Source organism: Arvicanthis niloticus, chromosome 3 (genome assembly GCF_011762505.2).
Source record: "Arvicanthis niloticus isolate mArvNil1 chromosome 3, mArvNil1.pat.X, whole genome shotgun sequence".
Classification (NCBI taxonomy): Eukaryota; Metazoa; Chordata; class Mammalia; order Rodentia; family Muridae; genus Arvicanthis; species Arvicanthis niloticus.
The window spans coordinates 73,482,094-73,507,625 of NC_047660.1; the positions used below are offsets into that span (position 1 = coordinate 73,482,094).

General features: G+C 40.7%; 2 protein-coding genes across 6 annotated transcripts in view; one reads left to right on the forward strand and one right to left on the reverse strand.

Moving 5' to 3' along the window:
* Positions 1 to 12,749, reverse strand: part of Ecd (ecdysoneless cell cycle regulator) — a 29,969-nt gene extending 17,220 nt beyond the window's left edge. Inside the window, exons 1-7 of one of the 2 annotated variants that reach the window (XM_034498780.2) lie at positions 12,470 to 12,748; positions 11,262 to 11,483; positions 8,189 to 8,306; positions 2,415 to 2,502; positions 2,128 to 2,306; positions 941 to 1,133; positions 205 to 333 (exon numbers count right to left, since the gene is read on the reverse strand). In XM_034498780.2, coding sequence (XP_034354671.1) covers positions 205 to 333; positions 941 to 1,133; positions 2,128 to 2,306; positions 2,415 to 2,502; positions 8,189 to 8,306; positions 11,262 to 11,466 — 912 coding nt within the window. In that variant the 5' untranslated portion in view covers positions 11,467 to 11,483; positions 12,470 to 12,748. Of the gene's footprint in view, positions 1 to 204; positions 334 to 940; positions 1,134 to 2,127; positions 2,307 to 2,414; positions 2,503 to 8,188; positions 8,307 to 11,261; positions 11,484 to 12,469 lie in introns of both variants that reach the window. The other variant, XM_034498781.2, reaches the window with a different exon arrangement.
* Positions 12,750 to 12,844: 95 nt separating this feature from the next.
* Positions 12,845 to 25,532, forward strand: part of Fam149b1 (family with sequence similarity 149 member B1) — a 34,612-nt gene continuing 21,924 nt past the window's right edge. For 3 of the 4 annotated variants that reach the window (XM_034498057.2, XM_034498058.2, XM_076931195.1), the window contains exons 1-6: positions 12,874 to 13,066; positions 15,740 to 15,844; positions 17,246 to 17,375; positions 19,230 to 19,372; positions 20,672 to 20,788; positions 21,682 to 21,843. In XM_034498057.2, the coding sequence (XP_034353948.1) occupies positions 13,020 to 13,066; positions 15,740 to 15,844; positions 17,246 to 17,375; positions 19,230 to 19,372; positions 20,672 to 20,788; positions 21,682 to 21,843 (704 nt within the window). In that variant the 5' untranslated portion in view covers positions 12,874 to 13,019. Of the gene's footprint in view, positions 13,067 to 15,739; positions 15,845 to 17,245; positions 17,376 to 19,229; positions 19,373 to 20,671; positions 20,789 to 21,681; positions 21,844 to 25,532 lie in introns of all 4 variants that reach the window. The other variant, XM_034498056.2, reaches the window with a different exon arrangement.

Sequence of the window (25,532 nt, forward strand, 5' to 3'; positions counted from 1 at the left end):
GAGCCACCTGGTGTAAATGCTGGCAATCAACCCACTCCTCTGCAAGAGCAGAATGTACTTTTTAGCCCCTGAGCCATTTCTCCAGCCCTTATCACTCTTCCATATTAGAGAAAGAAAGGAAGGTAAGAAAGTGGGGGAAGGAGGGAAGTAGGGAGGGAAGAAGAGAAGAGAAAGAAGGTAGGTAGTTTTCTTGTTCAACATTACCAACTTCATGCCCAGTTCATAGGCTCGGTACTGGCAATGTGACGGAGGTGGAAGCCCGTAGCCACTCCGCCGGTCTGGCACAAACTTCTGTTGTACCAGCTGTGCATACAAACATTTGGTGAAAGTGACCTGGGCATTGGGATACAAAATATATGAGTCTTTTCCAGAAATTGAGTTTTGAATATCATTTCATAGTTAGTACAACAATCAGTCCACTCATGGGCTTCATGCTTATATACTCATAGGGGAAGCGCAGAGGGGATGCAGCCCCCTTCACTTCCTTCACTTCCCGCTTGTTTTCAGAAACAGCTAGTGAGATACACATTCATATACTATGAAATTTATTCTACTGCCCACTTTGGAGTTGGCACTAATGGAATTATCACTAATTACATTACAGCAACTTAAGAGGGTAGAAGATAATAATTCTGAAGGGATGAGCTGTTTTATTGCTAAGAAGGAAACAAATACAAAAGTAAGGAAAATACGGTCCATATGTACAAGAGGCATTTCTTAACATCCCTACATTTGGATTTTTTTTTAAAGAAAGAGAGAGAGAGAGAGAGAGAGAGAGAGAGAGAGAAGGGGAAAGGAAAGGAAAAGGAAAGGAAAGGAAAGGAAAGGAAAGGAAAGGAAAGGAAAAGAAAGAAAAAAGGAAAGGAAGACAGGCCACTAACTTTCTAAGAGAACTAGTAAAACTGTAACAAAAACTATATGACTAAGAAAGATATCTCACAGAGGCCATTATTCGTGTTTCAGGTAAAAATGTCTTGAAGACGCGACAGGCTCTCAGGTCAATGGGGTCCCGTAGGTAGAAGGCCTGGACGGCTGCTGACACCAGCCTGGGCCGTTGTTTGAGCACCGCCACAATGGCAGCTGGAAGGAAGCAGTGTGCTCGGTGGAGAGAGGCTTCAATTTTTTCTGGGTACCTGTGACAGGGAGCAAAATGCTTTTAATTTATATGTATTTTTTATATTTATCTTATATGTAAATATCAGGATTTTTTTCAGGGTCTCACTGGGTACTCCAGACACTGGTCTTGCTTTGTAGACTAGGCTGGCCTGGAACTCACAGAGATCCTCCTGCCTCTGACTCCACAGTGCTAGGATTAAAGATGTAAGCTAGCACATCCTGCTTACAAAAAAACTGTAGTATTATTAAGACAATACCTTGAGCCAAAGTACTTCCCTTCTCTTAAAAATGCAGCCTAAAGGGTCCACACAGGTCAAAGGGTCATAAAGAAGCTCCAGATCCAAAAGCCAGCGAAACAAAAAGCCAAATGTATTGCATTGCATTCTTTAGGTTTTCATCTTTAACAAAATCTCAATTTTTATTTTATTTTTTAAAATTTATTATTTCATATGTATAAATGGTTTGCCTATATGTATCTCTGTATACCAAATGTATACCCAGTGCTCACTGAGGCCTGAAATGGGTATTAGAGTCGCTGAGATTGTGTGAAGTCAGGTCTTTGGGAAGAGCAGGCAGTGTGTTTAACCATGAAGTCATGTCTCCTATTCCAATATCAAATTTTCATAGACAATATTTGCTTGACACCTAAGGTAAAGAAAAGATATTTTTGGATGGGAAGACAAACTACACCTAAGTCAGGCACAGTGACACTCCTGGAACCACAGCTCCTCAGGAGGTTGAGGAAGGAGTTAACATGAGACCAGGGGTTCAAAGCCAGCCCGGGCAACATAGCAAGATCCTATGTCATTCAGTCAGTCAATCAACCAATCAGTCGATCTGTTTTCTGATTTTAAATTCCATAAATTTAACTGTCAGTTTCATGAACAGTGAGGCCAATAATGTACAGATAGCATTAACCTAGGTTGAAGGCATTCTATGTGCAAATAAGAACCTGTGCTGCACTGAACCAAAACATTCCTCAGCTAAGAGAATCAGTGTTCCCTCTCTTACCCACTAATGCGCCTGTCCACAGCAGCTTGTATAGATTCTGAAGCCAAAACAGCTTCTGGGTGTGCTGAGATTATACTCAAAGCTTGCTGGACTGTTGGTGGTGTCCTGGGTAACCAGGACATCCTTTCCGATTTCCTTGGCACAGGAATAATGCACAGCTCCCCACGATGAAAAAACACCTGAAAAATAGCAAACTTAGTCTCTTCATGAGCTCCAGGAAGCCTGGGGACACAGGAAATGACGCAGCAGATTTTATCTCTGCATCCTCTAAGCTGGGGTGAACTTACCCTGTTGGCACTATTATCAGGATCCAACCACTTAGGGAGAAAGTCGGCCGCTTCTATTAACAAGAACTCACCATCATTGTCTTCAATCCTAGTGAAAGAGAAGATCTATTTTCACATTCACAGAGTATGAACAGCTTTAATCAAATACATTTTCCCTTCTTCTCAGAAAAATCTTAAGTATGTACTATGTACAGATTGTTTAAAAAAAAAAAAAAAGGCAAAATTTAACATATAGTCAAACAGGGCTGGTAAATGGTTCAGCAATTAAGAGCATGTTCTACTCTGGTACAGGACCCAGGCTTGGTTCACAGCCCCTGTATCAGGCAGCTCACAAATGCCTGTAAATCCAGCTTCATGACATCTACTGATCCAGCTCCCACCTGCACCTGCACTCACATGTATGTATATAACTTCTTCACACACACACACACACACACACACACACACACACACACACACACACCTGAAAGCAATAAAAATAAATCTTAAAAAATACAGGAAAAGGCTGGAGAGATGACTCAACAGTTTAGAACACTGCTTTTCCAGAGGTCCTGAGTTCAATCCCAGCAGTATAATGGGATCTGATGCTCTCTTCTGGTGTGTCTGAAGACAGCTACAGTGTACTCATATAGATAAAATAAATATCTCTTTTTAAAAAAAAATACAGGGAAAGCCTATATGAAACATAAGATTGTTAGGAGATTAAGAGATATTAACAAGAGAAAATCAAGGTATTATGTTAGACAGAAATATGAAAATATATAGGTACTAAAGGCTGGGGGGGGGACTACTTATAAGTGAAATTAGGAAGGCCTTCATATAGAAAGTGTTACTTGTATCTACAAAGAAATTTTTGTCTCATCTGTTTTTAATTTTTGAGCAACAATGTCACATGGTTAATTTTTTTTGGTATGTATAAAGTTCGAGTGGGAAGCTGGAGCGATGGCCAGCTGGTAAGGGCACCTGCTGTGTGCAAGCACGGCAACCTGTAGTTGACTCCAGGAACCCACAAAAAGATGGAAGGAAGAGACTGCATAAAGTTATCCTGAGGATCCACACTTGCACTGTGCACACAAGGTCTCCTTTCCCCCAAGATATCCTGTGCATGCATGCAAACACACCCAGCAATACTAGTATTAAAAAATTTAAACTATTTTTATTTTATGTATATTTTGCCTGCAAGTACGTATGTGCATGATGTGTGTGCAGTGTCCACAGAGGCCAGAAGAAAGTGCTGGGTCCCTGAGTACTAGAGTTATAGACAGTTGTGTTATTTATTTGGGGGATGGCGACTCATAAAGAACAAGACTTAAAAAGCAATGCTACCATGAGAACTCGTGCGTGAGCATGCGCTATATTTCACAGACAACATTTTTTAAAAAGTAAAAAGTAGAGCGGGTAGCAAAATAGTTAGAACTTTCCTTTAGAAAGAGTTATCTGACAGGAACGTAAAGCAAGTGTTTCTGTCTTTTTTTAAAATTTAAACACAAAAAAATATGGATGGTAATGCATATGTTAATGGGCTCAATTTAGCCATTCCATGATGTATATATATTTCAAAATACACATTGCATAGAAAGTATATATATAATCTTTATTTGTCAATCAAAAACAAATGTAAAGTTTAGAAATAAAAGTAATCTGAAAACATTACAAAAACTATAGTCCTTGCTATTAGTAGGGTTAAGGGGGAATATAGCTAAATCCCAGGGGTTCCAGCCAGCCTGAGCAATGCAGCAAGATACCATCTCAAAAAAAAAAAAAAAAAAAAAAAAAAAAAAAAAGTAAATGTAGAGAATTATCTACTAGATCTACAGTCTGAATTACTTAAGGGCCAAATGGCACAGCACTAGATATTTATTTCAAAATACTCTTCCTGGCTGGGCAGCGATGGTGCATGCCTTTAACCACAGCACTTTCTGTATAACGGAGTCGGCAGGACACAGGTGAAACGGGGGTGATGTAACTTGATGGTTGTTGAAGTTAGATGATGGGTACACATGGGTCCTTTTTTTTTTCTACTTTTATGTGTGTTTTACATTTCAACAAGAACAACAACAACAAAAAAAAAACCATTTTCCAACTTTTTGCTCCCTTCTCTTTTGTTCTGCTGGAGAAAGGATTTGTGGGAACAGTATCCAGTTTGATGGGCTGAAAAGGAAAGTCAGTATCAAAAAGGATACTGTGGTGCCCTCTGCTGGCACTGGTCGGTAATTACAGAGAACTATTTATAGCATGGTACATATTTTGTTTCCCATGTTGATTTCTCTTAAATTTCTGTGTATGACTTCTCAAAAATTGTATCATTGGCCAGGTGTACACGCCTTTAATGCCAGCACTTGGAAGGCAGAGGCAGGCGGTTTCTGAGTTTAGGGCCAGCCTGATCTACAACGCAAGGATAGCCAGGGCTATTATACAGAGAAATCCTATCTCGAAAAATCGAAAAAACAAAACCAACACACAAAACAAAACAAAAAAAACAAAACAAAAAAACAAAACAAAAAAACAAAAAAAAGAGGAGAAGAAAGAGGAGGAGAAAGAGGAAGAAGGAGAAGGAATAGAAGGAGAATGAGAAGAAGGAGGAAGAAGAAGAGGAGGAGGAGAAGAAAAAATCATTAGTTAATAAGAAAGAAAATATTACAGAAGTCTGTGAAACACGTATTACTGAGATTACATTATTACACCGTCAGGCCAAGCGTGCATATCACGTGTTCTGGCTGTACATGAGACTCAGGGTAAGAATACTATACACAAAGATTCTTAATTATTTAATCCGTATAATCCAATAACTCAGGACAGAGTAAATATACAGAAAAGATTACAAATGAAGATCTAGATGTGGTGAAAGTGGAACCAGAAGAGAAAAATGAGAAGGTGTGGTTTTCAGGGAGGCTGAGAAGAGGAGAAGCTTCAGGCTGCAATGAGCTGAGTCTTGTAAGAGACGTATTACAGTGGAAACCACCGAGGCCATTAGTGGATGGGCTTTCCTGCCGACTAGTGGGACTGCTGATATGAATAATCCTTCAGTATCTGTGATGGGCAAATAGAGTAACTATGTGTCCTTAAAAATGTGTCCATGCTGCTGACATTTAGGAGACTGTGTGTGTGTGTGTGTGTGTGTGTGTGTGTGTGTGTTAGCCTGAAACTTGATGTGTAGACCAGACTAGCCTTGAACTCATAGAGATCCAACTACCTTTGCCCATTAAGTGCTGGTATTAAAGGTGTATACCACCAAGTTAGAACTCTTTTTTTCATACACACTAAAAGTTCATGAGACTTGTGGACTGGGGGCAGGTAGGGATGGGAACAGGAGGGGTCAGGTGGGTGGGGTGGAGGGACAACTGGAACTGAGGAGCATCTCAGGGGTGAGGGAGAAACTTAGTGCACTAGAATCTGCCTGGAATTTACAAGAGTGACCCTAGTGAAGACTCCTCGTAGTTGGAGATATGGAGCCATCTTCTGTAACCAGGCAAGGCTTCCAGTGGAGGGACTGTGACATCAACTCAGCCACAGAACTTTCAATGCACAGTTTGTTCTGCTTACAAGATGTGCTGGGGCAAAGGCAGTGCAGAACTGTAGAAGCAGTCAACCAATGACTGGTCCAACCTGAGACCTACTCCACAAGAGTAGCCCACACCTGACATTGCCTGGGGGGCTAGGAATCAGAGGCTAGATAGCCTGACATCTAGAATAGAGCCAAATATGACTAGCCATGGGGGGTGGGGGGCAATGAAATGATTCCTAGTGATAATCTGCTCTACTCATAGACTATAACCTAGCCTAACCATCATCAGAGAAGCTTCACCCAGCAACTGATAGGAGCAGATGCACAGACCCATAGCCAAACCTCAGGTGAAGCTTGGAGGAGGAAGAATTGTAGAAACCAGAGGGGTTAAGGACACCACAAGAAAACCCACAGAATCAACTAGGACTCACAGGGCTCACAGAGACTGAACCAACAATCAGGGAGCCTTGTATGGGTCTGACCTGAGTCCTCTGCATATATGTTATGGTTGTGTAGCTTGGTGTTCTTGTGAGACTCCTAACAGTGGGAAGGGCACAGGGAGGCTGTCTCTGACTCTTTCACCTGCTCTTAGGACCCTTTTCCTCCTGCTGGGTTGCCTCATTCAGTCTTAATATGAGGGGAGGTGTCTAGTCTTACTGTAACTTGTTGTGCTATGTTTGATTGATGTCTCTGGGACATCTGATCTCTTCTGAAAGGAAATGGAAGAGGAATGATCTAGGGAACAGAAGTGGGGGTTTAGAGGGAGAGGAACTGGGAGGAGAGGAGAGAGGGGAAACTGGCTGGATGTAGTATGTGAGAAAAATAAAATAAAATTTGGCTATTCAAGAAAGGAGGAGGAAGAGTGTGGATTGCTGTCTATTTGCAGGTGAGGGCAGGGACAAGATAAGGTGAGAGCCTGTGATTGGGCAGTGCAAAAGAAAGGCGGGCTGAGAGTTTTAGAGATGGGTGCAGAGAGTACAGAGAGGGAGAGGAACGGACAGAGAGGAGGAGATAAGATGGGACCTATAGGAGAGGAAGAAGAGCCAGAACCACACAGCCCTGGGAACCATAAGTATTGGGGATTTCTTAGATAGCTGATTAAATAATAAGTCAGGTGCATCTGCCCCATCTAGGGGTGTAGTTTGTGTTTATATCAATTGAGTTTTGAGTTCATTGTGTAGGCGTTTTTGGGGGTTGAGAATTTACTAATATAAATCTGACTGATAAATTATAAGCCTCTAGAGTTTTGATTTTACCTGGTTATGGGGATTTGTGACCACTAACCACAGGGGACGGATGGCTGGGAATGTGAGCAGAATCCGAAGCAAGAGAACCATGAGATGGGTGGTTGCTCCATGGGGCTAGCCATGGAGGTGGTAAGACGGCCAGGGCCAGAGAGTAGCTGGCAATAGCATAGGATGGTGCCTCATTTATATTTCATGAAACAGAGGAGGAAGAGGAGAAGGAGGAGGAGTAATTGTTGTTCATGATGAACTGGGCTTGGTGGCACATGCCTTTAATTCCAGCATTCAGAAGGCAGAGGTAGATGGATCTCTGAGTTTGAGGCCAGCCTGGCCTACAGAGTGAGTTCTAGGACATCCAGGTCTTGAGAAAACAACAAACACAGAGTTCATGATGGTAACTTGGGAAGCCACCAGCAAAGCACCACCTTTTATGCTGTTTCACATTTTATTTAACCACAACTAGCTGTTCTCTTATGATTAGAGCTTACTGTTTCTTTAAAGCAGGGTCTTCATGGCATAAGCCAGGCTGTCTTGAAACCCCCAATCCTGCTCCCTTTTCCTCCTAAGCACTGACACCATACACATCCATGATGCCAAGCAATAATTAGAATTCAAAACAACAAAATCTAAAATAAGAAGGGCTTGCTTGAAGTATTTGAGGAACTGAACTCTCCAGTATCTTTCTTTTTTTCTTCTTCTTTTTTTTGGTTTTTCGAGACAGGGTTTCTCTGTGTAGCCCTGGAACTCACTCTGTAGACCAGGCTGGCCTCGAACTCAGAAATCTGCCTGCCTCTGCCTCCCAAGTGCTGGGATTAAAGGTGTGAGCCACCACCAACCGGCTGGAGTATCTTTCTTAAGAAAACAAAGTCACAAGAGAATAGAAAGGAAACAGTCAGCTTTTCAATCTGCCCCAAATTGAATAGTTTCTACCAGAGCTCAGACAAAAATTACTAAAAGAACCCAAATATAATCACTTATGCTTTAAAATGAGAATTCTTTTAGAATAATTAAAATAATGACAATACCTTGCCACTAACTCTGGAAATTCCTTTGTAATCTGCTTTATTACATAAACAATAAACCATTCATCCTCAATGTTATCTCCAAACTTTGTCATGCCATACATATGAGCAGGAACACCTCCTATAAACAAGAGAGCAGTGATTGTAAGCCAGGCAAGTACGTCTGTGCAAGGGAAAACATATGTAAGCATTCATTAATAGCTACGAACTAAGTTCCCAGAATTATTCTGGGAGCTGGGGTTGCAATTCTGAGCAAGGCATGCAATGTGTATTTCTGAGGAGTTTGGGTCTAAAACAGAGAACAGAGAACCAAACCATCTTTAAAAGCATACTAAAGGTTATGTGAACATACAAGAGGCTCCTGATTCATTTTGTACAGTAGTGATGGCTGAGGAATGACCAGAGCTGGACTCTCCAGAGAGAAGAACATGGCCAGAGGCACGGAGTTACAGTAGATAAGTGAGTATCACGGGATATAAGGATTCTATTCTAGAGGTGCAAAACATCCCAACCAAGTGCAACATCCCTAAGTATACAGAAGTTAAACATCACACTCTTAAATAACCAGGAGCCAAAAAGGAAATCACAGGTGAAGTGAAAAAATACCTTGGAAAAAATGAAAATGAAAGTATTATATATGAAAATTCATAAACTTTAGCAAAAACCATGAAAGTAACAGTTTGCAGTTATGTATAATTTCAAACTGGCGCTCCAACTTTAGGAAAGAAAACAAACATCAAACAAAGCATAAATCTAGCAGGAGAAAAGATAATTACAGCAGAGGTAAATGAAACAATCAGGATTGTTCTTTTTCTTTTTCTTTTTCTTAAATGGGGGAAGAGGTCAATAAGATTAAATAAGAAGAGACAACTAAAGTCAGATATGAAAGAAGAAACACTATACTCTTTCTATAGAGTATAAAAGATTACAAGGGAATCTATGGATGTCTTATTCCAAGAAATTGGGAAAGCTGTAAGAAACTAATAAATCCTGAATTAAGGTCTTGATGCAATCATGAAGAAGTAGAAAGTATTATCAGACCTATAAATACAGAGGATATCGAATCAGTAATCAAAAGCCTCTAACAGCTGAGCGTAGCAGCCCACACTTGCAGTCCTAGCACTGGGGAGATTGAGGCAGGAGGATCATGAGTTTGAGAGCAGGCCGAGTTACAGCAGAGCCAAGTGATCTGTCTGAAACCATAAGCTAAAAGAAGTCCTCTTCAGTTGATATTTCTCAGGTAATTTTTATCATGACACTGAAAAACTGTCTAACCAAATTCAACAACACATTGAAAGGGGCTATAATACCATAATGGAGTGGGATTTATTCCCACACTACAAAATGGTTCAACATATAAAAGTCAATCAATGTCTCAGTGGTTAAGAGTACTGGCTGCTCTCACAGTACTCAAACAGTGGCTCACAACCATTGGTGACTCCAGTTCCAGGGGATCCGACACTCTCCTCTGTCTCTGAGGGCACTATATAAACATGGTGCACAGACATACATATAGGCAAACACCCATACACATAAAATAAACTAAAATTTAAGAAATCAATTGATGTAATGTACCACATGAAGGTCAAATAAATGTACCATGGGGTCTACCACAGCAACCACAGCAAAAACCAAACCAAACAAACAGAAAACCAAAAGATGTGAAATGAACAGCTGCTTAACTCTGCTGCTCTCACCAAATCCCCTTATCTCCCCAGTTAGAGGAGCTCAGAGTAGAGTATGATTTTCATTTACATTACATAATCAGACTTCAACTGAAATCTCTCTCCTTACCCCCCCCACTCTCCCCCATATCCCCCTCCCCCGCCCCCCACAGTCACAGGGAAACAAAGCCAGGAAGCTGCATAGTCCAATCTTTGCTCTACAAAGGTACCTGCCAATGGTGTGAGGAGCTCAAGAGACTGAAGCTAGAGAGGGAAGTTAGGAAGCTGTAGTTCTCCAGATGAAAGAATAGAGTATCCACACTGAGACCAGACCCGTGTCGAAAGGGAGATTCTGGAAGTGCTCACACTAGGCCTTCCTGCTCAGCTCCTCACTAAACATAGCAAAGCAAGGACTGTAAATCTGAAATACTAACTAGCTTGGGTAACAGTCAGCAATGCCATTACACAGTGAGAGAATACAGGGAAGCATGGTTTTCTAAAAGATAATAAGTTGCTTCTGTTTTAAAACTGGCTATCATCCTTTGACCCAGGCTGGCCTCAAACTAGTGAGTCTCCTGCCTTAGCTCTAGAGTGCTAAGATCACAGGTGTTTGCCACCATTATCTGTCTAATGGGCTCATTTTAATTTCCTCATCTCCGTGTCAGTAAACATTGCCTGTATTCTAGAAAACAAAGTTAGAGTTGGGGAAATAGCTCAGTGGCAGACCAGTTGCTTAGCAATGCACAAGGCCCCAGGTTCAATGCCTAGTGCTGGAAAAAGTTCAGTAAAAGTAGTAGCAAAGGAGAAACTGAGTGGTTGCTAGCCAAATATAACACATCAGCACTGAAGTATGAACAAGAATGGCAGGATCAAAAGATACCAGGCTCCTCATCCTAAACAGACCCCACACAAGTCACTGAGCAGTGCTCATTCATTTTTATACAGTTAGAAGAAATAGAACAGATTACTGTATTTTGCTAGAGTTGGCCATAAGCACTGGTGACAACAGTAAAGGACACTGGAAATGCTTCTGGGTGGGAACTTTCAGTAACAAAAACCATTTAGTTGTCTTTATCAACCAGACAAAGTCACACTCTGATTCTCAGAAAAACAACTACATGAAACAAAGCAGCCTACCAAAGGCATCATCCAGATAAGCACTGGGTAGTAAAACAGAACTGTGACTAAGATACAGACAGGTGAGCCTGGATCTATGCAGCACCAGCACTCGCACGAAGGCATAGTAAGTAAGTTCAGCCACAACAACAGCCACAGTCCCCACATTCTCAGCCATAAAAATATTTTTAAATAGTTAAAGTTAGGGGCTTAGATGTATGCGCAAATGTCACTGATTTTTTAAATTGTAGGAACAAGTCTCTCTCAGACAACACTGAATGGAAGGATTACTTTACCTTTTGCAGGCTTATATTTGAGATTGAAAGGCTGATTCTGCCAGATATAAGGGACCAGTATGGGTGCAAACTGGGTCATTATTCGTTCAATGTACTTCTGAAGAATCTCTCTGTGCTCTTCTGTGTCTCTGGCTTTATCTGGTATCAGGAACAGGTGGTACCCCACAACATCCTCAACCATTGTGAGCTTCCCATTGCCCTCCATTCTTCTCTGGAAATGGCCTTCAAAGTTCCAGTGACATAAACCACATAAAAGGAGAAATAGCAGCATTCTCAAACTTCTTCTAGGTGACTACAATATTTCCCCAAAATTTGATATGCACTTACCATCATCATGGTTCTGGCCTTTACCAGACACTAGACTTATTAGCCTCTGAATGACATTTATACTTAAAACTATGTTCCTTAAATTTAAATTATGTGAAATGGACACCTTGATATTATGGAGTGAGTGGAAATCCAACAACTCACTTCCCAAATCAAGTAAGTATGTAAGGATAAAAATTAAAAATAGTTAGGTGCAATGGGTGTGCCTATGGTTTCGGCTGAGAGACTGAAGCAAAAGGATCACCTGGACCCAGGGTCTGAGGCTAGCCTAGGCAACTTAGCAAGACCCTTTCTCACAAACAAATAAATGCTTGCCCTTAAATCAGTAGCAGTGTGTATCACACAGTTTGAAAACATTACATTACTATCCATTATTTTCTCTCAAAACTTCCAACTGTGCTTCAATTAGTTGCATATTTTGGGCACTTTACTTTCTTGAACTTTCTAATTAATCGTGAATTGAAAGTGTTACTCGGCCATCTCTAAAAGACCTCCTTACTTTAAAATTGTGTTATTTGGTGCGTTAAAAAGCAATGTCCCTTGCTCTACAGGACTTCTATAGAAGAATTAAAACTGCAAACATTTGTGTGTTAGAGTTTCGTCCCAAAATAATTCGCCATGGTTCTAGACGCCCACCTAGTGCAGCAATTTAATTCTTAAGCTTACTTTGGCTTTGCAATGAACCAATACGGAACCCGCATCTTCTATGCAACTACCCACTCACTCACCACTGTAAATAAGAATCATGCTGCCTCTTAACCCGGAGGATCAAGTACAAATTCTACCTACCCTCCCCCTAAATCCAAGCAGGACTCTTTCTGTAGAATTTACAGAGTCAGAATTGGACTTGAGATCGTGCGGGTTAATGACAAATGACATACCTGAGAGCACAGAAGAAGCGACCAAGGAGCACTATCCTGGCGTAGTCTAGTACTCTTTCACCAAACTAGACTCTCTTCTTCCACAAAAGTAAAGCGATTCCTTTTACTAGCTCTCTCGTGCGTCTCTGCTCTGGCGCCTTTCCTTGGCCGCCTCTTCCACTAGGACACTTGGTTAGAAGCTACCGCCAACCGCCCCATCCCGGCCCATACTGGGTCCTCACGTTCGCTTGGGCCCTGACCCACGCTTGAAAGCCTGGAAGTCATCAGTCTCCGGAACCTTGGGGTAGTCAATAATCCGCATCGGAGCCAATTTCTGAACGGTGCCGTGTTCCTTCGTCACTTCCGCTAATGAGAGGAAAGAGGCAGATCGGAAGACTATAGAGTGGGAACTCTGGGAGGTGGCGGTCCGGAATCTAAGCGACGGGGCGAGACGGGGCGAGACGGGGCCGGTAGGTGGCAGGAGGGGGCCGGGCCTGAGCCGGCGGGAGGGCCAGGCCCCGAGGCCCCCGCCCTGGCTTGCCCGCCCTGGACACGGAGGAGAAAAAGGAGGATGATCTCCAGATACACTCGGAAGGCCGTGCCACAGAGCGTGGAGCTGTGAGTGGATTGCTCTGCTCGCCCAGCCAGGGCCGCAGGAGCTCAAGGGACCCTCTTTAACCCGTCCTCTCTTTTCCGGTCCCAGGCGTAGGGAGGGAAAATATCCCGAATTCTCACCTCCCAGCCCTGGCGGAAGCTGCCTTTTGTCCTTGGGTCACCAGCTGAGAGTGTGTCATCTATGGTATCCTAAGACTGCCTTTTGAACTGTTACTACCTGAATTGAGGGAGTGGGTCTTAAGAAGAATTTATTGGTCCCACAGTGCTTTTGACCCCACTGAAGATAATAGCTGAATGCTACAGTAAAGTTGAACGTGTCTAGTTCAAAACACCGTGCAAAGCTGTTTGCTTGAATGCAAAAGCAAAGTCAGATTGAGACAAACTTTGCACATCTTACCAATAAAAATCACAGATATAAAGATTGTATCTAGAAGGGGGTGTGGCTCAGAAGTACAAACCAAGTGTCAATCCGATTCTAAAGCCTGTTATCAAGCCATTATACACATTGTTGTCACACCCCCTGCAAATCATCAGTTTTGTTTGTAGCTAGAAAGCAGGCACTTGTAGTTTAAAGACCTGCTTTGTACCCTTAGTGTAACTTGGCGTCTTACGTTTACTGGTATATTGCAATTTTAAAAGAACCTTCAGTTTCTTGATCCTTTCACCAGTTCCGAAAGATGGCTATTACTAGCTTCTACTTCTCAGATAAAATTAAAAAGTTTCTACATCTGAAGCCAATAGAGCCTGAACTTTTAAAAATCCAAGTCCCATTGTTTCTCCTCATTGAACTAAGCAATTTCAACAGCCATACACTTATTGTGCATGCCGATAACATTCATTTAAAGTCACACCTGAGATTTTTAGATGGACACTTTTCTTGCCATGTAGCTTTTAGGAAAATTATTAGATCTGGGCCTTCCTGTCTATGTCTACAAATGAGATCTAAAGGTATACCTAAAATGATGGCATAGGGCTGGTACATAGTAGGTCCTCAGTAAGTGATAACACTACTTTCCTCTTCCCACCTTTACTTGGTAAAAGAGCCATATAAAGAAAAGAACCTCTCCTTGCTTTTCAGAAGCATGTTATCTATTAAGGACTATGTTATTTACATAACAGCAAATCAGATCATAAGCTCTTTAGGGAATACAACTAAGGAACAGCCATTTCCTTAAAGTGAGAAGGGTTTAATTTAAAATCTGCTTTTAATTTTTAAAATTCCATTTAGTGTATGCATGCACGTGTGCATGTACATGCACTATGGCACATCTTTGGGGATTAGAAGACAGCTTACAAGAGTCACTCCTTCCACTATGGGAGTTTTGTGGATTGAACTCAGGTCATGAGGCTTGGTGGCAAGTACCTTTATTTACTGGGCCATCACATCAGCCCTGGATTTGCCTTTATAATTATTTCTAACCGGATATGTTAAAAATATATTTTGTATGAAGAAGCTTTGGATAGACGTTTTCTGAGCTGGAATTACTGAGCCTGTGTAGTTACACTACTTGTTCTTGATGCTTTTTTTTTTTTTTTTAAGTTTCTAAAAATAACCTTTCCGAAAGGGAATCATAGTGGAGTGAACAATGAGGTTTAAATGCATAGAAATGAATGATAGTGAATTTAAGTGAATTTTTAATGTTAGATGATACAGTGTCCATCCATTTTGAAGCAGTAGCCTTTTCTAACAGTTACTCGTTATAGATGTTAAGAAGAGTTCAGCAAAATTGATTTTATCTATGTATAGCCTCCCACCCCATTTTTTGGTGTTGAGAATTGAACTTCCACTGCTAAGCTACATTTCCAGCCTTCACTTTCATTTAAAATTGTTACTTAAACATATAAGCAAGGTGTGATGTTTGTGTGTGTGTATGACCATCTGAAAATGTAAAAGATTCATAATTATCTATCTGTTGGGCACGACTCCTCTGGAATCTGTTTTCTGCTGGGCTTGTCTGCTGGAATAAACTATATATCAGTTACTATATCTTCCAGACATAATTATCTAGAGTAGGCATCATTTCCCCACAAAATTCTCTAGTCAGATATATTCAGGAGACATTGTAGGCTAAACAGAGTCTTACAAGTTTCTTTACAGGGAGTCTGCCCAGGCCACATCACGAATCCCTAGCACATGTATTTCACTTGAAGCACAGGATTAAATAACTGCTTATGATAATATGATTAGTAAGTTATGGAATCAATGTTAAATCTAAGTAGTCTGGCTCCAAGGCTTCTCGCTGGAGATGAACATTCTGAGATTCTAGTGAATTGTACTGTATTTATTTGTAAAGCTAAGAATGTGCACTTTAATTTTTTTCTCTTTCTAGTGGTAGGCATGATTAAAAAGTATATGGGGCTAAAAAAAAGGTGGCTCAAAAGTTACTTACTATTCTTGCAGAGGACTGAGTTTAGTTCCAGTAGCCATATCAGGGGCTCACAGTTGCCTGTAATTCAAGGCCAAGTCCTTGCCACCAAGGTTGACAACCAGGTTCAGTTCCAGGACTCACAAGGTGGAAGGAAAGAACCAATTCTGACAGGTTGGTCCCAGCCTTCCCATGCACACCATGGCATGCATGTACATGGAGAATAGTAGGAATAATAAATACTGTAAGCGTGACCTCTTTACTGGAAATGTAAAATGTAAAGAGAGGACTGTTTTTTTATCTCTCACAGGAAAGGACTAACAAAGCATGCTCTTAACCACCATCCCCTTCCAGAGCAGCTGGATGACATCTCCTCTACCAACGACAGCCAGGAGAAAGATACAAGTTCTCAAAGGTATGAGCACAAAGCATACTTGCTTGCTCATTGCACTTGCTAATGGCAAAGGTTTTGTTCTTTGGGACCACGCCTGTGCTAGTGAGACAAAACAAGAAATCTTATCTCTGTGAGAGCCTGAGGCAGGAGGCTTGCTGGAAGTTGGACTTGTAAAGCCTGCCCCCCAACCCCATCTCCTGTGTGTGGGGTGTTTGTGTCTGTGTATGAGAGAGAGAGACAGATATATATATATATATATATATATATATATATATATATATATATATATATAGAGAGAGAGAGAGAGAGAGAGAGAGAGAGAGAGAGAGAGAGAGAACACGAACTTGTACAGACACCTGCAGGTGCCCAGAGAGGCTGGTACTGTGTGTGAGATGCCCAGCATGGGTGCTGAGAATTGAACTTGGACCCTCTAGTAAAGAGACAGCCCTCCAGCCCACCAGAAGTAATATTATATAATTGTTAAGTAATTAAATTAAGGGCTGGAGAGATGGCTCAGCAGTTAGGAACACCTGTTTCTCTTCCAGAGGTCCTGAGTTCAATTTGCAGCAACCATATGGTGGCTCACAACCATCTGTAATGGGATCTGATGCTGTTTTCTCGTGTGTTGAAGACAGCCACAGTGTACTCATATACATAAGTCTTTTTTTTTAAAGTTAAGTTTAAAAAATGGATCAGATATGTGGTCTTAATTCCATTCCTGACATTTATTAGTTGAGTACCATTGAGCAAGTGAGATGATGGAAAATGAAATAGTGAAAGAACAATCAGAAGTTGGTTCTTTGGAAGCTAGTCAGAAAAGTGACAAATCTTTAGTTGTCAAGTCAAGAAAAAGAAGACACTATTAACAATAAATCAGATGAAGTATGTAAAACTTCATGCAGCACTTATCATAAAGTAAGTACCGAGTAAATAATAATTTCAGTTATTAAGAAAGGGAATTAGGAGACTAGCTTTCAAAGAGAGTTCTGAGGAACAGCATGCTGTCATAGGAAAAACTGTAAAGTCAAAATCTAGTGTCAAACCTGGAAATAAAACTCAGATTCCTTGACTTTTAAAGAGAGTTAATGAGACCTGCACTGGCAGCATTGGCAGTGTCAGGGTTTAAATGAAATGGGTGTCTGTAAGTGTCCTTGAGGAGCTCGAGAGGCCCTGAACAAGTTCAGACATTCTGTTAGATTGCTGAAACGTCTCTAGTGGGAAAGACTGCACTGTACAGGTGAATAGTAAATGCAAACAAACTTGACAGGCATTATTCAGCCCAGCTGCCATCCATACTATACAGAATATGGTTTATTTTTGCCTCTACTGATACATTTTATACATTCTTACTGCCTGATAAGTTGCTGAGGAAACATAAGAATTTTTCTTTTTTCCTCCCCTTCTCTCAAATTATCCATTTAGTGAATCTGACATCACCCAAGAATCACCTATTACATCCACTGACACTGGGAATTCGCGTTCTGCTTTTCCAAGCTATGCAGGCACAGGGATCTCAACAGAAGGCAGCTCCGACTTCTCTTGGGGATATGGTGTGAGTTTTCTGCTAATCATTCTGCTTCAGTTCTAGGAACTGAGGAATCATCATTCATCATTCCTTCACTCTGCACTGTGTGTGTGTGTGTGTGTGTGTGTGTGTGGTGTAGAAGTATGCTTGCCTTGCAAACAAGTATGGAGGTCAGAGGTCAACATTAGGTGTTTTTCTTGATCACTTTTCACCTTATTGTTTGTTTATTGTTTTTTAAGTGTATAGTAGGCTGAGACTTAGAACTGAAGAGGTGATCATGTGAAGAAAGAGAAAAGGACTTTCAGACAGATAAATGTCTGAGGGGTGGGGATGGGAGGGACTGGCAAAATAGTTCAGTGGTTAAATATCACTGGGACCAGAGTCTAGATCCCAGTATCCATATAACAAGTTGGGTGCCTCCCTGCCTCCTAGTGCCTGTAATCTCAGCTCTAGTGGGGTGAAGACAGGAAGATTGCTGATACTTGCTGGCTTCCAGCCTAGCTGAGACTCAAGCCCCAGACTCAGGAAGAGACTCTGCCTCAGGCACAGAGTGATGGAGAAGAAAGTATAATGCCCTAGGCCCTTCTGGCCTCACACAGACACATGTACCCTTAAAATAGAAGAGTTGTAAGAGGAGAAGAAACTTGTATTTTGTAGGTAAACATTGTTGGAACTGAAGAGAAGGTGGGTGGGTAGAGGAGATCTGAGATGGAGAATCTGGGAGGAAGTACAGATGATACGGAGCAGGTGAGCAGGACTGCATCTGTGGAACCTCAAAGGTGGGCGTGGGCATCAAACTATTCCTGGTGAATTAATCTGATTAGTCAGGAGGATTCAGTGACCTGGCTGAACAGTCCCATTATCTCTGTGTTGTGATCAGTCTTCTTACGTTTTAAATGTTAGGTACATGTTTCCTATCCCTTCCATTCCTTTCAGCATTAGTGTACAATGAACACTAAAATGTACATTTAGTATACATTTTTTAATTATTTTAAAAATGTTATTCTGTAAGTCGTCCTTACCAAAAAAAGAAAAGAAACATCTGAAAATTCCTTGAGATATGAAAGCTTCCTAACTTAGCTTTCCTTTTATATAAACACAGTATCTCAAATGAACTCTTTAAAACAAAGCAAAATATGATTGCTTTTATTTTTATTTTGCAGTAGTGGAGACTGAAATATTCCCTCCCCTCATGTGTGTCTGTTTCAGAGGCTGTGCCTGTGTGTATGTCTATCTCTGTGTGTGTGTGTGTGTGTGTGTGTGTGTGTGTGTGTGTGTGTGTATCTGTGTTCTTACGTGTGTGTATGTTTGTGTTGGGAGCACAATGCTATGGTATGAATATAGAGTTCAGAAAACAACTTATGGGGGGCTGGAAAGATGGCTCAGCAATTAAGAGCACTGGCTCCTCTTCAGACAACCCAGTTACAGGTTCCACATGGCAGCTCACAGCTGTCTGTAACACTAGTTCCAGGGGATCTGTCACTCTTGCATGTAAGCAAAACAACACATAAAAATAAATAAATCTTTTTTTTAATTAAAAAAAAAAAGAAGTTGACAATTTGTGAGCATGAGTTAGCTTAAAAATAGAAAATTCAACATTATCCACTGGCACTCCTTCTGTAATACACTGTACAGATTTTTTTAAAATTAAAACTTAATTATAAAGAATTTGCCAAAAACAGCACACACCAAAATTAATCAGACACAAAGTCTATACATCTCAGTGACTCTTAAGTGCATAAAAAATATTTGATAGTGAATTCATAAAGTCAAATGCAAAATGCCACAGCTTCAGAATAGCTAATCTAACCATGTAGAAGGTTATCAAACTTATTAATAACTTGTCTAAATTTGGGGGGGATGGGGTTTGTTTGTTTCTAGGAACTTGACCAAAATGCCACTGAGAAAGTCCAGGCCATGTTCACAGCCATCGACGAGCTCCTGTATGAGCAGAAGCTGAGCATGCATACACAGAGCCTGCAGAGAGAGTGCCAGCAGTGGGCATCCAGCTTTCCTCACCTCAGGTATCATCAGCTCATGGATTCAGAAACCTTTACCAGCCGTAGAGTTTTTCTTTTTTGAGATAGGGTCTCACTATAAAGTATTGGCTGGATAGGAGCTCACTTTGTAGACTTAGACTGGCCTTGACTCTCAGAGATCCTCCTCTTTGTCTCCAGAGTGCTGGGATTTAAAGGCTCACCTGGCCTAAGCATGTTTTTTGTTTTGCTTTTTGGTCTGTTTGTTTGTTTTTAATGTACATGATTTTGATGAAATTATCTAAAGCCATGTTGTGTAAAGACTCAGCGGAAAGAAAATTCAAGTCAGTACGAGGACCTATCCTAACAACATGTCATTCTAATGGAACAATTTTTTTTTCTTTTTTTTGAGAACAGGGCCTTACTGTATATACCACACTTGCTTTCAACTCATTTATCTGCCTGTCTCTTCTTCCTTGGTGTATGGGCCACCACATTTAGCTATGAGTAAAACTTTTAAAAATGTGCCTGTGTACATATGAGAAAAGGTCTTAGGTAGCCCAGGTTGACTTTGAATTTTTTAAAAAATATTTTTTCTTAGGCTGAGTATGGTTTCACATGCCTTTAGTCCCAGCATTCCAGAGGCAGGTGGATCTCTGTGAGTTCAGGGCCAACCTGATCTACATAGTGGGATCCAGGAAAGCTAGAGCTACATAGTGTAACCCTGTCTCAAAACAAAACAAAAAAGAACAACGAACAAACAAAAGCCCTCCTTATATGTTAGAAATGTTTTGTGTAAATGTATGTAAATGTACTGCACATGTACCTGGTGCCCATGGAGACCAGAAGCGTGTCTGATTCTCTGAAACTGGAGTTACATACGTTGTGAACTGCCATGTAGGTGTTGGAAACCAAACCTAGTCCTCTGCAAGAGCAGAAAGTCCTGGGACTGCAGACATGAGCCATCATGTCACAAGTAAAATACATCTGTAGCTGGCTTTTGAGTGTCAGGACATTCCAGAGAACCTTTCTTTTGAAAGGTGCGCATGTGGGGGTGGAGTATGCGGTGTGTGGTGTGTGCTGGGATTGAACCCAGAGCCTTGTCAAGCTAGGCAGATATTCTATACTGCACTGCATCCCTAACTTTTCTTGGATCATAAATTCCTGGCTTATGATGGCTTTATCTCTTCCATAAATATTCTATCTAAGGAAAGAGTCGTTCTTAATCTGTGTCTGACTGAGTTTGTAGGCTTTCTATGGAGAGCCATTGGATTTGTTGCTAAAGTGCTTAGCTTTTACATGCATGCCAAGAGAAGGTACCTCACTGTGTCTGTGTTGTGTTTGAAGGATTCTGGGTAAGCAGATAATCACTCCGAGTGAAGGCTATGGATTGTATCCTAGATCCCCTTCTGCTGTGTCAGCTTCACATGAAGCAACCTTGTCTCAAGAAAGAGAGTCTACCATGTAAGTGTTTTATGATGCAAACATGTCAGTCCGTCCTCTAGCTTACAGTAATGGCTCCTTTGGGAGGATGGTAACACAGAAGAGCAAAGCCTAGATGTGTGTGCTGGCTCTGCTCTTTGGCCACATTTTGTTCTAGGAGGTATCATAGAAATGTATCCTGAGTGTTTTAGGTTAACATAGCAGGTTGCCATAAAATAAGGTTTATCAATGGCTACGAGTCTCTATGAAAACCCTATCAATTTGTCATAGTGTATTTCAAAAGCTTCCAATAGATTCCCATTGCCTTTAAGATAAAATATAAAATTATAAGCTGGCCCTGCTTACAACTCTGTTTTTACCTGGCACTTTCTTGTCTCTTATTCCGCAATCCCCCAATGTTAGCTGTCTCTCATATCTTCATACATTAAAATAGGGTTGGTCCATTTTCAGTTTTGGAAGTGTTCTTGGACTGGGAGGAAGCCACACATAAGCAATTCAGTGATTATCTGTATGTCCGACTGACACCTAGTACAGGGGGATACCATTGACATTCTTCAACTTCCTTTTTTTTTTTAATCTAAATGAAAATGTAACATGTTTACATGATAACAGAATACACAGAAAAGCAGACTGATATGTAAATTGAGATTATGGTTTCAAATAAGGTTGTCTTCAACATAAATAGTAGTGTGTAGGTCAAAATGGTAGTCCAGGAAGTTAAAGCACAAGCAAGCAAGGAAAGAAGGAAAGAAAGAAGGAAGGAAACATGAAAAGTTGAGTTTGCAGGAATAAAACTATGAATTCTTCTGAAAGTATTCCCAGGACAAAGAGAGTTTGTTCCAAAAGTTATGTCACTTGCTGTGTGAGAACTGTTTTAATATGTCATTAATACTGCTTTTTCTTCCCTCGCCAAGATTTGGTATAAGGGGAAAGAAGTTACATTTCTCATCTTCTTACAAAGCATCTCCCACCATCAAAGCCTCTGACTTATGTGCTATTGGAGGAGAGGAGACAGACTGTATAATCTTTTCTGAAGGAATAATAGAGGAGTACCTAGCTTTTGACCACACTGATATGTGAGTACTGCCTTTTAAGATTTTCACTCTGGTTTATGTGTATTAGCATCTACTTTTTTGAAACTGATGATTGATATCACCTATAAGTAGACTTGTAACAATTTGGAATCTGTTTCCAGTTAGCTCCAACATGCGGAGCTCCTGTCTGTTGCTCACACACACCAAGGATCCCGCCACACCTTCTTCACTTGTTTTGCCTTTTCCTACAAACAAAGGTTTTTGAATGACTAATTTTATCTACATAATTTGATTTTATCCTTTTACAAGTTACCACCAGTGGAAACTGAAATGTCAAAGAGTAGTTGAAGAGATGTGAACTTCGTGCAGTTATTCTTGTTTTGAGACAGGATTTCACTCTGTAGTCTTAGCTGGCCTTGAACTCATAGAAATCGACCTGCCTCTGCCTTCCAAGTGCTAGGATTAAAGGTGTGCACCACCATGGCCATCTAATTCTTACTTTAAAAGGATATATAGTTTATCAGTTAATAATGCTTATTAATATCTATGGTTTTTGTTTTGTTTTGTTTGGTTTGGTTTGGTTTTTTTGAGACAGGGTTTCTCTGTGTAGCTCTGGCTGTCCTGGAACTCACTCTGTAGACCAGGCTGGCCTCGAACTCATAGATCCGCCTGCCTCTGCCTCCCAAGTGCTGGGATTAAAGGCGTGTGCCACCACTGCCTGGCTAATAAGTAATATCTACTTATATTCTGACAGTAGTCATAGATCAAATGTTACCTGGAAATGGGACAGGTGAGACCCAGTGTTGAAGTGATCTGTCTGAGGTAAAGTTAAACCAAAACCTCATTCCTCTGCTAAACTCGGTGCTCTCATCAGGCCACATGCTACCTCTCTGAAATGTAGACTGTTTCTCATTGAAAGTTATTAAAGGCTGTAGAATTACTGGGGTGTGGCTCACTTGGTAAACTGTCTTCCCAACAAATAAAACTCTGGGTTCAATCCCTAGTACCACATAAACTGGGAATAGTGGCTCTTGCTTGTAATCCCAGTATTCAGAAAGTAGTGATAGGAGAATCAGAGGTTCCCATCCTCAAATACAGAGAAGATTAAAGACAAGTCTGGGCCATGTGAGACCTTGTCTCAAAAATTAAAAAATAAAAAAAAAACCATATATATATATATACATGTATATATATATATATATATATATATGTATACACACACACACACACACACACACATGCGCCTAAGGAGACGGCTCAGTGGGTAAAGTGCTTGTCATACAAGCCTGACAAACTGACTCAGATCCCTAGGACCCGCATAAGCTAAATGCAGTAGCACAGATGTCTGTCATTCCAGATTTTTTTTTTTTTTTGTACAGGGAATTGAGAGACAGCAACAAGAGAATCTCCAAAAGCTGATGGAGCAATTAGCATGGTATACCCTACTAGTGAGCAAGAGAAATCCCATCTCAAACAAGATGGAAGGCAAAGACCGCCACCTAAAGTTGTTCTCTAGCCACTACATGTGTACCATGGCATGCACATATCTTCACTCACATGCACAAACATATCACACACAAAACTCCTTAATGAGAAATGACCCCTTGTTTAGAAAAATAATATTTCCAGAATGAATAGTTGTAACAGCATATCTGGAGGTGTCGGCACTGTATTAGGCTGTGTGGTTGCCTCTGGTGATTGTGTCATTTGATTATCGACATCTCTTCTTCCTGTGGTATTTTCTACAGCCATGTTCACTCCTGTGCTCACTCATGTGCACACAGCTCTACAGCCAGCAAACAGGCAGATTGCTGTACCAAAACCACTGAGCTAGCTCTGTGTGTAAGGGAATTTGGAATAAGTGCTTTGATTATCTAGAAACCCCTCCTTCCCTGGCCTTTCTCATCTACTTCTGTCTTTTGGTGTTTTTTGTTTTTGTTTTCAAATCAGAAAGTTTTCCCCTTTGGCCCTTCCTCTTAAGTTATAAAGAATCAAGTTGACTGACTAACTAAAATGTGGTACAAATGGCTGGTGTGTACTCCTAGAGCACCTTTCCTTTTTCCTGACGAGAGAAAACACAAATGAGTCTTCAGGTAATATGGGCAAGACTTTGAAAGGCAGCCTTATTAGAGAAACTACCAAAATATATTCTTGTAAAGTGACACAGTAGGCGGGCCTTTAGAATGTTACTAGCTAAAGTTGGCCTTCTAGAGCAGACCTATAATCACAGTTACTCAGGAAACTGAGTCAAGGAGAGTCACAAGTTCAAAGCCAGCTTTGGTTACAAAGTGAGATCAGGCTAGCTTATAAAACCTGGGGAGATACTGCCTCAAAATAAAAAGTTAAAAAGTTGGAGCTATATAACTCAGTGGTAGAGAACTGCAGAAGATTCTGGGCTGAAACTCCAGGACCACAGGGAAAAAATGTTCCTAATAGAAGACATTGATGTTCACACATAAGTGAGCATGCCTGCAGGAAATGAGGATATGTGGTAGCTGTAGCAAGTAGCTTCATACAAGTAGAGACATCTCCAGGAAAAAGTCACATTCCTAACTTATTCATTCTACAAAATTTAAATTTCATATACAAAATGTGTATGTAACAGATTAAATCATGTAGGCTTAATGAATATGGGAGCCTTTGTTTGTTTGTGACAAGAGATCACTATATAGCCCTTCCTGGCCTGTAACTTGATCTATAGACTGTGTTGGCCTTGAACTCACAAAGATCCACCTGTTTCTGTCTTCCAAGTGCTGGAATTAAAATTATGTGCCACTATTTTAGGGCTCAAAGTCATTTTTAAAGCCTAATACAAAATTTTTGAGTAATATAAGAAGTTCTTAAGTGATAATATTAGGTGGCATTTCTGCATAGAAAAAAGAAACACAAAGTCAAAAGTGACAAATGAGGCAAAAATATCTGCACTACATTCATAGAGTTAATAAGGATTAAACAGGAAAAGGACATGAACAGAAAGGTCTTATGAGCAGAAAAACATTTAAATTTATGAAATTCAGCCATATTTTCATTAGATAAAAAATGTCAGACAATAACGAGATACTGTGATATCCATCAGGTTGAGAGGAAATTAGGCAAAGTCTTATCCTTAAATGGCATATTCTTTCACTGTTGGAATATAGACGCTTTTGAGAGGATGGTGGACCTGGTTTTCAAGTTGCAAAGCAGATGCCCTTTACCTCACTAATAGTATTTACAGGAATCTATTCTATAGATGTAATCACTCATGAAATGAAGCACTGTATAACAATTATAGTACTGACCATAGTGGAAAAAAAAAATCCTGACTAGTTGGATACACATGGTGTATCTGCTAGAATGCTCCAGCTGTTCTCTAAGAGACAGGCTAATCTGTACTGTTAGAGAGAACAGTTCCCAGTGCACTGGTAAATAAATTGAGGTGCAGTGTAACACATGATGGGATTAGTTCTCTGGAACAGTATAGAAGAACATTTGCTTCTACTGATGGCGACCAGGAGTCAGAGATGTAAAAGACATCTTTTTCTTCTTCTTCTTCTTTTTTTTTTTTTTCTTTTGGTTTTTTGAGACAGGGTTTCTCTATGTAGACCAGGCTGGCCTCAAACTCAGAAATCTGCCTGCCTCTGCCTCCCAAGTGCTGGGATTAAAGGCGTGCGCCACCACCGCCCGGCCTAAAAGACATCTTTTTCACTATGAGTCTTTCTATGCAATTTGATTTTTTTTTCACTAAATGA